This window comes from Syzygium oleosum, unplaced genomic scaffold (genome assembly GCF_021117445.2).
Source record: "Syzygium oleosum isolate NSW1041296 unplaced genomic scaffold, Sole_v2.1 Sole_v2.02, whole genome shotgun sequence".
Classification (NCBI taxonomy): Eukaryota; Viridiplantae; Streptophyta; class Magnoliopsida; order Myrtales; family Myrtaceae; genus Syzygium; species Syzygium oleosum.
Genome location: NW_026607486.1, coordinates 12,852,796 through 12,868,568, shown reverse-complemented (window position 1 = coordinate 12,868,568; position 15,773 = coordinate 12,852,796). Strand labels below are relative to the sequence as shown.

The following is a 15,773-nucleotide window of genomic DNA, read 5'->3' as shown; positions in this document are numbered from 1 at the left end:
TCGCGAGTGTCCGGCTCGTTTGATGTCGCTAACAATCTTGGTATGGGTGTGTTGGCGCTTCGATTCGGTGAGTATATGCGGAAGCAGTGCGACGGGGATGATTCTGCTTTGGCTTTTATGGTTGGAAAGATGATGAACTAGATTGACAAGTAGTAAGGGAACTTATACAATGTGAACATCGCGTTGTTTTTTTGAGATGGGTGAGGAGTTAGAGGGCAAAATACTTACTACCGCGTTCAAGTCATTGTTCGATGATTACAAGACTTGTTAGGAGAGCTAAGAATCACGAGATGAGAGAAATGAATCTAATGGTCCATTTGTTTGAAGAAAAATTATATTTTGAAAATTGTTTTTCAAATTTTTTGTGTTTTGATAACCAAAAATTAATCGATCTACGAAAAACGTTTTTCATGAATTGAGAACAACAAATTCAGATTAGATTGGAAGAAAACGACTTCCCCTTCTGATAAGAACAAATCACTTTTCTTAAACCACAAAATAAATGGATTCATAGAAAATACTTTTCTTTATCATCAAATTTTAATATAACAAAGGCACCCCTAGTCCTGAGCCATATTGTCAAAACTTTGATACTTGTTGTACACACCTCCTGCAAAGTTAACTTTGAATATAAAAAGACATTCTTCTTCATAGAAACCGGAAATTATTAGCTAAATCAAATTTACAAATCAGCTTTCATTCTTATGTTTCTTGGATGCCTTTTTCCTTTTTAAAGATGACTACATAGAGGTGAAAAAGAAAGAAAATGTAGCAGACATCCTCACCTAGACCCGTAAACAATACAGTGTTACCCGTGTTGGCAGCGGCTCACCCGTAGCAACATGGCTTGAAAATAGGAAAAAGTACCCAAAAAAGTCATAAATTTATTATATTGGTACCAATTCAATCTTAAACCTTTCAATTGGGTTAATATAATCCCAAACATTTTCACATTGGTACTATTTCAATCCATACAGCCAATTTATGCCGAAAATTGTTGAAGTTAATGCCATTTTTTATAATTTTTTAATGATTTTTTCGAATTTTTTTCTTTCTTTCCCTTACCTTCTATCGCCATAGGCGGGGATCGATCTCACCGAGCTACGCTTGGGCAAGGGCAAGTGTCGGCCAGACCTCCCTTGCCAGATCTAACGAGGGCGAGGCCCGGCGAGCCTCGATGTGCTCGAAGGATCGACTATGGATTAGAAGACAAGATCGGGCCAGAGCTGACAAAATCGGACCAATCATCATCATTCTGAAAGGCGAAGACTCCGCCGCCGCTAGAAAATGGAGGCAGTGGCCATAAAGCTTGAGGCAAAGGCAAAGTCCCCGAAGCCCTCATCGTCATCTTCCTTGACATGGATGTCAGCTGCCATGGACAAAGCTTGAGTGCTCGTCAAGCCTCGCCCTTGCCCAAAGCGAGGTCGCCCTGGATTGGGCGAGGGGGGCCTCGCCAACGCTTCCCCTCACCCAAGTGTAGCCCGGCGAGGTCAACCCTCGCGTGGGGCCAGTTGCCAACAACCGACCACTAGTAGAAAGAGAAGGGAAAGAAAAAAATTTGAAAAAATTATTAAAAAACTATAAAAGAAAATACACACGTTAGCGCCTCATCGGACTACCGACATCCACATTAGTGATTTGCGGCCTAAATTGATCGGATGGACTGAATTGGTACATATTTGAAAAGATTTAAGACTAAATTGGCTTGATTAAAAGGTTTAATACTGAATTAGTATCAGTACAATAAGTTTAACTTTTTTAGTACTTTTCCCTTGAAAACACGTGATGCTAGTTTAAAGTTACGCAAAATTTCTTTATAATCCCAACAACCCATATATAGGCAATGTGGGAATAGTGTCTGCAACCCAAAATCTCCACAAAATCTCCACCTTAACTCCAATGGTGTTGACGTGAGGAGATACACTTGTCAAAATGGGCCATGAACCAATTTCTCGACCCACATTTAATAGACTGAGTTTTTATATGAGTTAAATATATTCATCAAATGGGTTATAAATAGATTTAGAATGGTAAAACCTAAAATAACATAGATGTTAAATGAACTTACAACTTACTTAGACTCAACTCACCTCTCTTCACTCTCTCCCGCCCTCACTCGATTTTGCGCACTCACCTCAGTTTGAGCATGAAATTTCCTAGATTATGTTAAATATGGAAATATTTTAGCAATATAAGTCGGATATGTATTGCTAGATTTATATTGCATAAAAATGAATCAAAACAAATTAAATGAATCAACTTAGGTCAGACCATTTTCCACCTGACTCGAATACGACCTGACCCACTCGTTTGACGAGTCCAGTAGACAACCTCACCCTGGCCCATCGCCAACTTGATTTTATCCACTCTGATCAGCTTGCCCGCACAAGCACAACTTTAAAACGTGTCATAATTATTTAAGGTTACACAATACTCACTACGGTGCAACAACCCATATCTAGGTGATGGGTACGAGAGAAAAGATTATCAGCAGATAGGTAGACTGCTTGGTCGACTCAGGCCCCAGAGCCCTGAAAGAACAATGGCCGACCTTCGACAACACCATCCTCACACAAGAAAGCCCGGCTACCCCAACTTTGGCCCGTGCCCGGCTCGAACATTTTATGTTACAAGAGGGAATGGGCAAAAAATTAAGCCAGACTTTCGGCCCCGGCCCGAGCCTGTCCAATGATCACCTCTAGATCATAGAGGTATCTAAAATCCAACAAAAACGTACTGAAAGGGAGCTCCCAAAGGTTGACACTTTGTCCACCAAATGGGTAATAGCAAAGATAATAACGTGATATTACATCCAAATGAAAAGGAAAAGAAACTCCTAGGTTGACATCATCCTCCGAAGCTGATATAGCAAAGCTAATTTCGTGGCTTTTCAATATTTAATATTAGGATGTTAGAGAATCAGATATTATATGATTAATTTTATGCATGAGCGTCCCCCCATTTTATTATAAAATTCAAAACATTAACAAGCATTAACGACTTACTGAGAGCTGTCTTAACTTCTCTTTTGGCGTGCTAGACTAGACTCCTCTATCCCTAATCTTCTTTTTATAGGAATGAGAAAAGGAAATGGAGACTAAAGAACAGAGACGGTAATCAAATAGACCAATTTGAAATTATCTACTAACGCGATATTGCAAGTTGCAGTATGATCAATAGAATAGGAAATCTGATTTGATCTCCGAAATTGGAGCATAAAAGAACCAAAATTGAATTAGAATTGTATACAAGAACTGTCCTTGGACGAGTCAAGCTTACCAGGAAGATCATCTATAATGGAACAGGTTCAAGGCCAGCACTTTCAAACGATTCCTCATTCCACCTGTCTCCTTCACTTATTGCCGACACTTTCCACCATAGAAGAATAGACCCTGGAAATGCAACAAAAACATCATATATAGCCCCTGGGGCATTCTGAAGCATGCAGAGAACTGATTTAGGACATACAACTAAGACCAGCAGTTTCAGAGACCACATAATTACCTTCGTGCAAAACAAAATTTCCATAAAGTGAAACATCTATAATTTCCATATAAAAGGAAAATGATGTACATGCTAAAACCTTTCTTGTTGCTCAGGGAACTCTTCTTGTGGGCTGTTAGCAGCATGCCTCTGACTATCGTCATCGTTCGCCATCATAACCAGAGAAGGGTGTAGCTCAGGCTGTGGAAATAGCAACTTTAAACGGAATGCATCGACTCCATTCAGATAGTATCGGAAGAGCCTCTTGGCCCTAATGAATCCAAGACGACCATAAAGTGCCAGGGCTCCTTTATTTGTGACTTCTGCTTCCAAAGTCACCTTCCAGAACAAGAAATAAGATGGAGAGAAAGTCATGAGACACGAGCAATCTACCTCCAGACCAACTTAGCCTATAACATGAGAAACATTCTACACTACCCTGAAAGTTTCAACTAAGAGTATTCGGGAGTTCTTTCATATAATATGCTGAAAATATCACATCACTGCCACCAATGAGTGTGAAAGTGCATTAAGAATTAGGTCTTTCCTATAATCTCCTTCTAGGTTAATTCAGAAGACAAAAAGGGAACATTGAGAATCATGTGAACATACTCAACCCCCACACATGGATCAAACCCTTCTTCTTGGGCCAACAAAAGATTTAAAAAATAGGTTGCCCGACAATCGTTTTACAAATTCAAGCATTTCAAACACCTAGGGTCTTCACCCCGAAAAAAAAAACACCTAGGGCACTCCAATTGAGTGGAAAATCAGTTTCAGAACACAATACAGATCTGAACATTGGCTGCTGAAAGATCCACATGCTTACAACAGTAAATATGGACGGAAAGGTCTCATTATTTGTATAAACACGAGAAAGCAATGAAACACTGTTAATGCAGGCTACAAGATCAATCAAGTCAATAGATGTTCAATGATTGATGTACATCAATTGACTACTAAAAGAAAAGTTCTAATTAGATTAGGCCTTTTCTCGTAGTTGAAATTAGCAGTCAAATATAGTAGGATTTGAGTTCTATTAGAGTTTTAGTTAGTTTCTTTTTGGAGTACGATTTAATGTTTCTTACTTTTGTTTGAAGCAGGATCCATGTGTCAAGTTAAGCTTCATAACTCCTATTGGAAGTTGGGTGTGAAACTTTTAAAGTCCATATGAACTGCTTTTATCTTTCTATTCCAGAGTTAATGAAGCTTACAGAAATTGACCAGAGCACGAGTTAGCGTCGACACTAACTTGTTATACGAGTTAATTTCGAGTCTAGTGGATTTGAACGAACGCAACATGATTATTAATCGTGTCTTGCGGATTGACACGAAATTGACCCGAACACGAGTAGCCTCAACCCAAACCCGCTAACTCCAGATCTTGTTCCAGTCGTATTGCCTTGTCGTGTTGGAAATTGCCATCCCTAGTCCCATTAAATAGTAACCAACTAGGACTATCTATGAAGAAAACATAATTCATCCAGTTTTAACTGGTAACTTATCCGACATGATTAGAAAAGAACAACTTATCCGCTTAGTTGCGTACCGTTCTTTTGCATATTATCAGAAAGCTAAGGCAGAGACTAGATCTTTCAAATGTAGATGACAACAAAATGTCCAAAGCCGGATTAGGCCATGCTATTCATACTGATAGATGATTACGGGAGAAGATGCCTAGAAAACATTTTTTAGCCCAGAATTCTCTTCTCTTAAACTTCCCATGACCATCCCATTTCCCAAACAGAAGAATGATATAAAGACAAATCAAAAGCAAGGGAATTATAGCATGCTCCAGCGATTGAAACACTTCATCTCCACGAGCAGTCATGATTGAGATGCATGTCTACTTCCAATTAATAAATTAATTTAATTGGACATACATGAGTATTGATCACAAAACCGCAGAGGAAGAAAGATTTTTCCTCCCACAGCCCTACTGCTGGAATGCGTAATCATTACTCAAATTAAGAACTAAACACTAAGCTCATTGTTGAAAAGCTCGAGAGCCATGTCAAATTACCTCTTCGCAGCCAGACTCCTTCATGACTCTGATAGATCTACTCACGAGTTCCGTGGCTGCAACGAGAAGAAAAAAGCGGCACCTCGACTTTACATCCGTCGAAAAACACAGAAGAAAGAAATGCAAGCAAGGAAAATACGATAACGCAAGAGACGAATTTGGTCAACCGGGTTGCCATTCATTTCATTGCATCACAGCAACAGAACATTTCACAAGCATTTCTGATGCAAACAAAAACTCTTTCAGTCTTCACATCACAAGCAATCAAGCTCGAGAGAGGATCACACCTCACCCCGATCAACGCAACCAGAGTTCACAAGTTCGGACAGCTACCTATGCCTTTCCCTCGGTAGGGCTTGATGACGACCAGCATGGCAATGTAACCTCGGTAGGTGCTTCGATGCTCGCCCATCTTGCACACCACGGTCCCCACGCACTTGCCCTTGTGGAACGCCTGACTGACACGAAGACCCCCACACGAGCGCACGAGCTAAGCGAAATTGAACAGCGAATGCTGGAAACTTTGAAGAGGGAGGGGAGGGAGGGAGGGAGGGTACCAGGAAGGAGAGCTGAGGCCAGAGGTAGACGAAGTAGCGGTAGGTGAAGATGGAGTAGGGCTCGCTGAGCTCGTGGTCGACGAGGCTCATGATGAGGGGGAGGTGGTGCTCTCCGCCGTAGCTCGCGTACTCTATCTCCGACGCCCCGAACTCGGCCTTCTTCTCCGCTTTCGCGTCGCTGGTCGCCGTCTCCATAGGGAAATCAGAGCGCCCCGACGATGCCGGCGGCGGCGGCGGCGGCGGCGGCGAGGGATAACAATGGAGAGAGAACTTTTGGTGAACGAAGGTGGAGGAGGGGGGAAGAAGTAGGAGATGGGGCTCCGAACCCGATTACTGAGAATCCGGATTCGGAGCGAGGCCCCATGGGGTTTTTTTTTTTTGGGAAAAAATCACCAAAAATCCCAAACTTTGCCATCTGTGACACATTTATCCCGAACTTTTTTTTGTGACACCAAAAATCCCGAACTTTGCTTTTTGTGACACATTTACCCCAATGTATTTAGTCCATGGGCATTTTCGTCTTTTTCCTTTTTCTTTTTTTTTTTTTTTTTTTTCCTTTCCGTGAGGGGGCCCTCGCGGCGTCGCGAGGTTCGCCCTCGCTGGGCGAGCGAGGGCGGCCCTCGCCCGACTCAGCGAGGTCGACCCTCGCCGGCGTCGGCGAAGGTCGACCTCGCCGGGCGAGCGAGGCGGCCCTCGCCGATCTGGCGAGGTCGACCCTCGCCGGCGTCGCGAGCGAGGGCGGCCCTCGCCCGACTCAGCGAGGTCGACCCTCGCCGGCGTCGGGCGAAGGTCGACCTCGCTGGCGAGCGAGGGCGGCCCTCGCCCGTCCGGCGAGGTCGACCCTCGCTGGCGTCGAGCGGGCGGCCCTCGCCGGATCCGGCGAGGCCGCTCGCCCGAGCGAGGGCCGCCCTCGCTCGACGCCGGTGAGGGCCCCCCTCGCCGGATCCGGCGATGGGCAGCCCTCGCCCAACGCCGGCGAGGCCCCCCCTCGCCGAAAAGGAAAAAAAAAAAGAAAAAGCAAAAAAGACAAAAATGCCCATGGACTAAATACATTGGGGTAAATGTGTCACAAAAAGCAAAGTTCGGGGTTTTTGGTGTCACAAAAAAAAATTTGGGGTAAATGTGTCACAGATTGCAAACTTTGGGGTTTTTGGTGGTTTTTTCCCTTTTTTTTTTTGTTTGTCAAAGTCTCGTCAGGCCTTTGACCACTAGATAGAAGAGGTAATCGATTCCCGAGTGGTCCGATTCTGCGAACCGAGAACCGGATCAGCAGGTCGGGTTTCTCATTCCAGGAATCATATCGGACTGGCATATTTAGTTTTTTTTATTTCTTTGTCATTAATGTTCAAGATAAAATTAAAGATATTCTTAATAATTAAGATGTTTTTATGATCAGTGAGTTACACGTAACATTATAGGTTTCATATAATTTTTTCTAATTTATAGCAAAATTTAGTTAAAATGAGCAATTATTGTTGTGTTTTGATTTGTTCTTGAAGTAAACGTAATCGCTCAAACTTTAAAGATCTTCCTTTGTACAATAAGAAATAAATTATGATTTTTTTTAGAGATTTCTAAGAAATATAAAAAAAAAAAAATTGTTATGATCCTAGGCGGTTCCTTTTGCTCACCTTACTTGATAGCTTTCTGTTAACTTTTGATTTTCTCTTCTTTTTTTCCTTTTCATAAATTTTACCAATAATCCAATTTTGCCTTTATTCTTTTGAGAATAGAAATATTGTCACGAGAATCACACACAAGTTTCTCGTGATTACCTAGAATTTAGAGAATTTGTCTTTTGTTTTCAAATTCCGAAAAGTTCGAACCCCAAAATTTCCTTTTTCCAAATAAGCACTCACGACAAAGAATAAAGGTTTTTCAATGTGCTCGTGCATTGCTTGGTGCGTAGAAATAAAGTGACAAATTATACGTGAATACTTCAACTTTCAAAACTATAATTACAAGGAAGATTATAATTCGGATCGAGGGTGGCAAAATTGAAAGAGGGCCTTGATTTTAGGAGAAAAGTTGGAGAGAGAGAGAGATATGGGATGAAAATATAATTAAGACGGATCAATGGTGGCAAAAATTGCAAAAAGTAGGAATAATAGTGAGAACGCCGTCTGTGGGAATCGAACCCACGACCACGTGGTTAAAAGCCACGCGCTCTACCGGCTGAGCTAAGACGGCTACTTGTCTTTGAGCCTTCTATTTTTCAATTTATTTTCTGTCTTGTGCATGATGGGCACGTGTCGAGAACTCAAGCCGCCACGTATGTTCGCGCACACGATCCCTTCGTCTCTGCACCGCATGCAGCACCGTCTTGCTTTCTCTAGAACAAGAACAGGGTGGAAATCTTTTCCTCGATCGGCCCTCTCTCTCTCTCTCTCGAAATCGAGCGATGCGAGGTTGGCATTCGAACGTCACGGCAAAGGTCACGCTCGGCCGGGCGAGTATGTGGAAGGCCGCGGCAGCCGGGAGGCGGCTATCTCTTCCCTCCCCTCTCCAGAGGCCGAGCAGCTTCCCCACGGCCACAGCTGCCGCCGCCACCGTGGCCAAGAGTTCGAGAGATCCCGGCTCGTCGCCGCTCGACTTCTCCGGGTACTTCTCGAGCGAACCGCGGTTTCGCCTTCTGGGGAGAGGTTGGTTGTTTGCCGTCGTCCTACATAACTGTGGTCCTGCACAAGATTTTGACATTTCACGCCATTTCATGTCTGTCTATCTTGGCACCTTCATGTTTGAGCTCTCAAAACGAGGTGATGTTTTGCTCTGCGTGTTCATGTTTGAGCTCTTGGCGATGAAGGACAGTGCCCGTGACCATGAATCCCTGCACGTAATGTTATGGCGCAAGTTGAAGATGACAGTGTCGAGAGAAGATAGCATAGTTCATCATAAGTTTCGGGTCCATCTCATGCTTTTTCATTTAGTATTTTACACTGTGTTTTTTGAACAATCTGAATCAGGTTTCGCCTCCAAAGCGCTCGCAGCGCGTGGCAACGCATCGCCGTCGCGGACAACGTGCCTCCGACCTCGGCCGCCATCAAGAACCCCACCCCGAGGATGGTCTATGATGAGTATAACCACGAGCGGTTGCCTCCCGGCTCGCCGAGCAAGCGGGCCTTCGCCTACTTCGTCCTGGGCCTGGGGAGATTCGCCTCCGTGTCGGTCGTCCACCTGCTCGTCGTCAAGCTGGTCCTGAGCATGTCGGCCACCAGGGACGTGCTCGCCCTGGCATCGCTCGAGGTCGACCTGTCGAACATCGACCCGGGCAGCACCGTGACCGTCAAGTGGCGCGGGAAGCCCGTCTTCATAAGGCGGCTGACAGAGGAGGAGATCGACTGGGCGAACCGCGAGGACTGGACCTCGCTCTGGGATCCCCAGCCAGACTCCGTGCGGGTCCAAGACCCGGAGTGGCTCGTGGTCGTGGGCGTGTGCACGCACCTGGGTTGCATCCCGTTGCCGAACGCCGGCGACTACAGCAGTTGGTTCTGCCCGTGCCACGGCTCGCACTACGACATCTCAGGCCGAGCCCGGAAGGGCCCCGCGCCGCTCAATCTGGAGGTGCCGGTGTACACCTTCCTCGACGAGAGGCGGCTGTTGATCGGTTCTCAATGATATCTTGTTTGTTGAACTTTGTAGCTTTGTGATGTATCTTTGGACTTTAAAAGAAACGGTACAAGTGATGATGACATTATGATCGAAGGCGTACAGCTGCACCCAATATTTAGGTAGGTTTGGTATTGATGCTTGATCATATGCATTTCATGGGAAAATTTGTCAAAAGAGTCCTCGACCTACTGCACTTTTACCAATTCAGTCTTAAACCTTTTAAGTTTGCCAATTCAATCTTAAACCTTTTTACTTCTTGCCAATTCAGTCCATTTGGCCGGCCGGTGCTGACGTGGCCGCCGGCCGTCCGGCCAACGCTGACATAGCAATTTTTAAATATTTTTTCACATTTTTTAATATTTTTTATTCTTTTTTTTTGCCTATTCCCTCTGGCCGGTCCGGCGACCGGCTAGAGGCGCGGGCCGGTGAGGTCGACCTCACCAGCCTCTGGCGAAGCTCGCCCCCGTCGGCCACCGATGAGGACAAGCCTTTCCCAGCCATGGTGAGGCCAACCTCGCCGTCGTTGGGCAAGTGAAACCCAGTGACGGCGAGGTCGACCTCGCCGGATCTGGGCGAGTGAAACCTAACGACGGCGAGGTTGGCCTTGCCATGGCTGGGCGAGGCTCGACCTCACCGGATCTCGGCGAGGTTGAGCCTCGCCCAACCAAGGTGAGCCTGGCCTCGCCGTCACGAAACCTAGCGACAGCTAGGCCGGGCTCGCCTCAGCTGGGCGAGGCCGGCCTCACAGCGGCGGGCGAGGCTCGCCCTCGCCGGTGGCCGACATGGGCGAGCTTTGCCAGAGGTCAGCGAGGGCGCGCCTCTGGCCGGTCGTCGAACCGGCCAAAGGGAAAAGGCTGAAAAAAAAATATTTAAAAATTCGAATAAAATTATTTTAAAATTGCCACGTCAGCGTTGGCCGGACGGCCACGTCAGCACCGGCCGCCCAAATGGATTCAATTGGCAAGAAGTGAAAAAGGTTTAGGACTGAATTGGAAAGAAGTGAAAAAGTTTAAGACTGAATTAGCAAACTTAAAAGGTTTAGAACTGAATTGGTAAAAGTGCAATAGGTTTAGGAATTTTTTGACAATTTTCCCGCATTTCATGTCATGATCCCAAGAGGAAGACATTCGATGATTATAGAAATTGCGACAACGAAACATTTCTTCCATAACTTGGAGGGTCTACACAATTTTGTGGGCCTCCCCATATTTCGAGTGGCACCGCCACAGATGTAATGAGTGCGTGTTCATATTGGTAAATCAATGTCATGAAATTCAAATGTTCTTGAATTTTGCCACCTTTCACGTTAAATTACCAATGGGTTTAATGTTGAGGTACCATTTGCAATGTCTTCTAGCACCATACAAAAGTTATGTAGCTAATGGATATGAATCTAAGAAATCGAGGATTACAGAAAGTTCTATAACGAGGTGAAAATTCGTTATGATACGGATTCTTAGATTGGCAAAAACTTCCACAACCATGCACTATTCATAATATTTCACAGCACCATACCGAAGTCCCATTGCTAATGTTTGTAAATGTATCTAGGAAATCGAGGATATAGATAGTTCTTGTGTTACTTCTTTTATCATTGAAGGTGTCATTTAGAAAGAAATTGTCGATGCCGGAAAATGATCATCCTTTGGCTATTACGGACGAGTGCAATCCCAGTCGATGAGAGAAGAATTTGGTCAAAATAGAAGCCACTAGCAACCAGAGAAGTCGACAACTTGAAAGAAATCAATAACTCGCTAAAAAGTCATCGACAACACGTCACGTGAATGTTCTCGACAAGAGCCTCGATCAAGACTCGAGAAGTTGATCGATGGAGTCATTGACAACGAGTAGTCCTTGATTTTGGCTAAGTGTTGAGATAGTACAATTAATGAGAAAAGCCTGCCAACACATCAATCGAGGACAATGATGACGAACCGATACCAAAACATAATTGTTGGGTGGTTAATTGATTATGTCTATGGCTGTTAATTTAGAATTTGTATAACTCATTACAACTAAGTGTTGATGCATAATAAGAGATCGTGGAATAATTTCTTGTAACTACAAATAAGATTATGAAATGTTTTATTTATTTAAATTAAAAAACTTCTTGTACATAACAGTCCATAGTGGGCTATGAATACCCGCCTTGTATTTGTAAAAACACATCCAATCAATTACAGAACTCAACGTCCTGGAAATTTATCTTTATCTGACTTAACTGCAATTTATATCACCGGTAACTATTGTTCCCAATGTTTGGACCTTTAAATTTCTTGTCATTTTTTTATCTATCCAAAATCGACAAATGATCATTCATAACTTTTGCCGATTCATATCGATCCATCCAAAAGATCGCAGCTCGTTGTCGTACGGTGGCTGGACAGAGATGAAGGCTCGCAATGCAACAGCAGAGCGACAAGTGGCATTGGCAAGGATCTCAACTGAGCTGCTAGTCAAGGTGGCAGGCCTGGTGGGAGTGCTCCTCCCTCTCTCTTTCTCACGTGTTTCTCTCTATTTGCTCTAAGGTTTCAATTGCCCCATCTTTAATTTGCGAGGCGTAATGTCATATCTATAATGTTAACCCAGGCTAATTGGTAGGGCTTGACTTCGGCCTTTCAGTATAACAGGCTTTACCTAAGGCTTTTCTCAGTTAAGCTCTAATGGGCTGGATAATGTTTAATCGAGGCTCATTAAGGCCAATTAAGGCCCACCTCTGTCCATGAATTTTGGGCGGTATGCTTCACCTGGGCTGCACGAATTTGGCCCTCCTTTGCGGGCTTAATCTGTTCAATTTAAGCTCGGGACTTTCCACCCCCGTTTCGATTGAATGCGATTAAATGAAATATGCTCCTAATGACTTTATGAAATTTAATTAATTATTTTTACTAGGGATCGGGGCCAATCCGTAATTTTCTATGCCATGAATTATTAAACAGGACATCGAAATTTAAGTGTCAACACCACCGTGCAATTGTTATCACCTCCAACCACCGCCGACCATCATTGTCGTCGAGTCGATTGTGCTCCAATGTCTGAGGGTGAAAAGGAGAAGTTATACGTCACATGATCATCACCATCAAAGAACTGGAGTCCTTTCACAAGTGTGTCGAATCCTTTGAGGTCGTTGTCTGTATAGAGGCGTGTTAAGCCCTCATTACTCGCTGCCCCAATGCGGTCCACCTTCTCTCTATCCCTCACTAGCCCTAGATTGTCAACTTTGACGTCAAGTGAAACCTAACCTTCGCGCGGTGTCCACCACCCTGTTACTACCCTTACATCGGCCGTTGTTAGCTTGTCTACCAGATCGTCGTGGCCACTACCCCCTACGGTCGCTTGACGACCCAAGGCTCATCTTTGCCCATGTCCAAATTGCCTCTGATAGAATGAAGCTGAGTGAGGACTATCGTCTATAGATAAAGATAGTGGTGGTGGTGAAGGAGATGAATGAAGGGAGTCGAAGAGAGCGGGTTTGAGAGACATTGGTAAGGGAGCTCAAGCGGTGAATTTTAGATATCGCGTGAGATTGTATCGGGCAAATGAGATTTTTAAAGATTTTTAATTCTATCTTGGATTACACTAAATACGAAACGAGATTTTCTACAATCCAGAGGCTATGGAGAATTTCTAATCCCACTTTATCCCATTCTATCCCAGATCCAAATCCGGACAACCAAACGCATATGGGTTCGAAGTCCTCTGGCAAAGTGTTACCAAAAGAACCTTGTATTGCCTTCCATTTCTTTTTTTGAGAAAATTACCTTCACACGTTCCAATGTAACCCACAAATTTAAATACATACCAAAGACTAAAGATGTCATAGAAAGTAGAAATAAGCCATGTTCAGAAAAGTTGTAACTTGGAACGTCACCTCTGTGCTATACAAATTCAATACCAGATAAAATGTTTTCGTATGCAAAACATTGTTCTAAGCGCTATACATACTACAAAAGAGCGATGCACCTGAATTTTTATTCTATGACTCGTTAGCAACTCTGCCATCGAATTGGGTAGTCCACTCTCCTCAAACTCTATGGGATTTGCTTTATCTTGAAACCCGCTTAGTGGGCCTCTTATGTTTAAGCATTTTCAGAATTGAATACAAGTCTTCTTTGAAAAGGCTGGTTGGTAAGAAGGAAAAACCAAAGGAACAAGAAAAGCACAAATCGTTGACTTCACGACCTCAAGTCGCCGTCGACCCCACAAATAACCCAAAACAAAATATGATAAGACCTTCCAATTCAATGCAATCTCTCTAACCATCTCCTGGACCAGGTCCTAGGCTTTTGCCTTTGGTCTTAGATTTTTCTTTTTTTTTGTTTTATTCTTTTTATTTGGGATATTAAAAAATGGATGAATTTCTTCCTATTTTTAGGACACGATGTTGAACGAATGGACCCGTACGTTTCATTCTCGAAGCTCATCTTTTGTTAATTTCTTCGTAATTGGCCCAAAGCAAGCTGTCTTGTGTTAAAATAATATTAAATCTGTCACCACTTTCTTTGGTTTACTTTGAACACGTGATTCGTGACGCGAGACGGAAAGTCTCAAGTCACGTTTGGCGTTTATCATCATTTCCTTCCGTTTTCTAACACTCGTTTAGATTGCGATACCTACGGTGGTTGGTGGGTCATCTACTAATTTTGGGAAACATTTGTACTGGTTTGACTTTGTTACGAAAAGTTGAGAAACCAGATTGAAAAAATTGAAGATTTGGGGACTATGTCGCACGTTTCGCGATAGTTTAGGGATAAGATAAGACATTTCGCAATAATTTAAGGGCTTGTGTTGACTTTCTCCGTAGTTTGATCGAACAAAATGACTACATCGAATATTTAGGAATAAGTTTAAGGACCACATTGAATGATTTAAAAACCAAAAAACGGCACTACGAATTGGCCAAACTTTAGAGATGATTAGCATAATTTTCTTTTTATTTCCTTTTTCTAACACTTGTGCTCGATAATGGATAGTTACTAAAAAAGTCCTAAACCTATTGTAAGGTGACCGGTTCAATGCTAAACCTTGCAATTTTACCAATTCAGTCTTAAATTTTTTAACGATTTGCCAATATAATACTTTTGAGCAAAATTGTTGACATGGCGGTTCAGTGAGCGACGACTATCCTATAGTGATGATGTGGACAATTTCTTCATTCTTTTTTTAAAATTTCTTTATTTTTTCTTATTTTTTCCTTTTCCTTTTCCTTTCCGTTTTCTTTATGGTATATGATTAAATCGGCAAAATTGAAAGATTTAAAGACTAATTTGACCGTCGTATATTAGATGCAAGACTTTTATGGTAATTTTCCCTACTCGATAACCAGCGATATTCCCTTCTTTGTCGTGATAGAAATCTAATCCAACTCCAGCGAGCCTATGACCAGGACGATTGCGTCCATTCAGCAAGTCATTAACCATCCTCGTCTTTTCATTTCAACACATACCGAAATCACAGTGCGAGCGAACCGTCGCGTTCCTCCTGTCGCCCAAGAGGCACGGCGAGGGAAAAATTAATGAACTTGCCAAAAGCTCGTTTCAAAAATGGCAGGCGCCGCGCCCGTTGCTATCTGCTAAAACAAATCAAATCGATCCGCCGGTACCTCGGCGCCGGGGCGCGCGCGTTTCCCCCCGTTATAGCCGGTGTTTTTGAATCCCTTTTTCCAGGAGGAGGAGGAAAGGGGCGCTCTACAAAAAGGCTCCCTCGCTCTCTTTCGCAAATCTGCAGTGTTTGCATTTGATAGGGCATGGTGGTGGGACTGGTGAGAGACAAGACGGGTCAATTCGTGAAGGAGCTCGCAGATTCGACGGCCCGGAGATCGGACCGGACCGGCACGAGCCCAGCCGGGGTGGGCGGCCCGAGCCCGAGCCGGGAGCGCGCGCGCGCCGAGGGAGGAGGCGGTCCGGTTCCGAGGCGCCCCCTCGCTCTTCCCTCGATCTCTCTCCAGCCGCCATATTCTCGTGTGGTCTGCGTCTCTCTCTCTCTCTCTCCTCGCTCTGTCTCTCTCTCCTCGAGTACGAATTGGATAACGCGGATTTTCTCCTCCGTTTCGCTTCGTTTGCCCCCCCCCCTCGCTCTCTCTCTCTCTCTCTCTCTCTGCG

The 15,773-nt window shown here is 44.0% G+C and overlaps 1 protein-coding gene, 1 non-coding gene and 1 pseudogene across 9 annotated transcripts; 1 reads left to right on the top strand and 2 right to left on the bottom strand.

Moving 5' to 3' along the window:
• Nucleotides 1–629: 629 nt before the first annotated feature.
• LOC115681905 (N-alpha-acetyltransferase MAK3) lies at nt 630–6,354 on the bottom strand. Of its 8 annotated transcripts, none has more exons than XR_008815927.1 (6): nt 6,064–6,353; nt 5,840–5,960; nt 5,507–5,562; nt 3,574–3,822; nt 3,280–3,392; nt 630–1,528 (listed from the first exon to the last, which is right to left on the bottom strand). XR_008815927.1 is itself a non-coding variant. In XM_056308917.1 (5 exons), exons 1-4 carry the CDS (start codon nt 6,256–6,258, stop codon nt 3,577–3,579), a joined length of 618 nt encoding a protein of 205 aa, XP_056164892.1. In that variant the 5' UTR covers nt 6,259–6,353; the 3' UTR covers nt 3,115–3,392; nt 3,574–3,576. The 8 variants fall into 8 exon arrangements, 2 of the variants coding, with proteins under 2 accessions (XP_056164892.1, XP_030461869.1); XR_008815923.1 differs by having other exon boundaries at nt 3,584–3,822; XR_008815926.1 differs by lacking the exon at nt 630–1,528 and adding an exon at nt 1,545–1,924.
• A 1,826-nt stretch (nt 6,355–8,180) lies between these two features.
• TRNAK-UUU (transfer RNA lysine (anticodon UUU)) lies at nt 8,181–8,253 on the bottom strand. The gene has a single exon. It is a non-coding gene; the product is annotated as a tRNA-Lys (tRNA).
• A 265-nt stretch (nt 8,254–8,518) lies between these two features.
• On the top strand, nt 8,519–9,678 carry LOC115681809 (cytochrome b-c1 complex subunit Rieske-4, mitochondrial-like; annotated as a pseudogene).
• The last annotated feature ends 6,095 nt before the right edge of the window (nt 9,679–15,773 follow it).

Coding starts and splice junctions, on each gene's coding strand:
- LOC115681905 (XM_030606009.2), bottom strand. CDS start 6,258: ATGGAGACGGCGACCAGCGACGCGAAAGCGGAGAAGAAGGCCGAGTTC. Junction 5,961..6,063: donor GGCCTCAGCTCTCCTTCCTG/GTACCCTCCCTC, acceptor CGTGTCAGTCAG/GCGTTCCACAAGGGCAAGTG. Junction 5,563..5,839: donor CTACCGAGGGAAAGGCATAG/GTAGCTGTCCGA, acceptor TTCTCGTTGCAG/CCACGGAACTCGTGAGTAGA.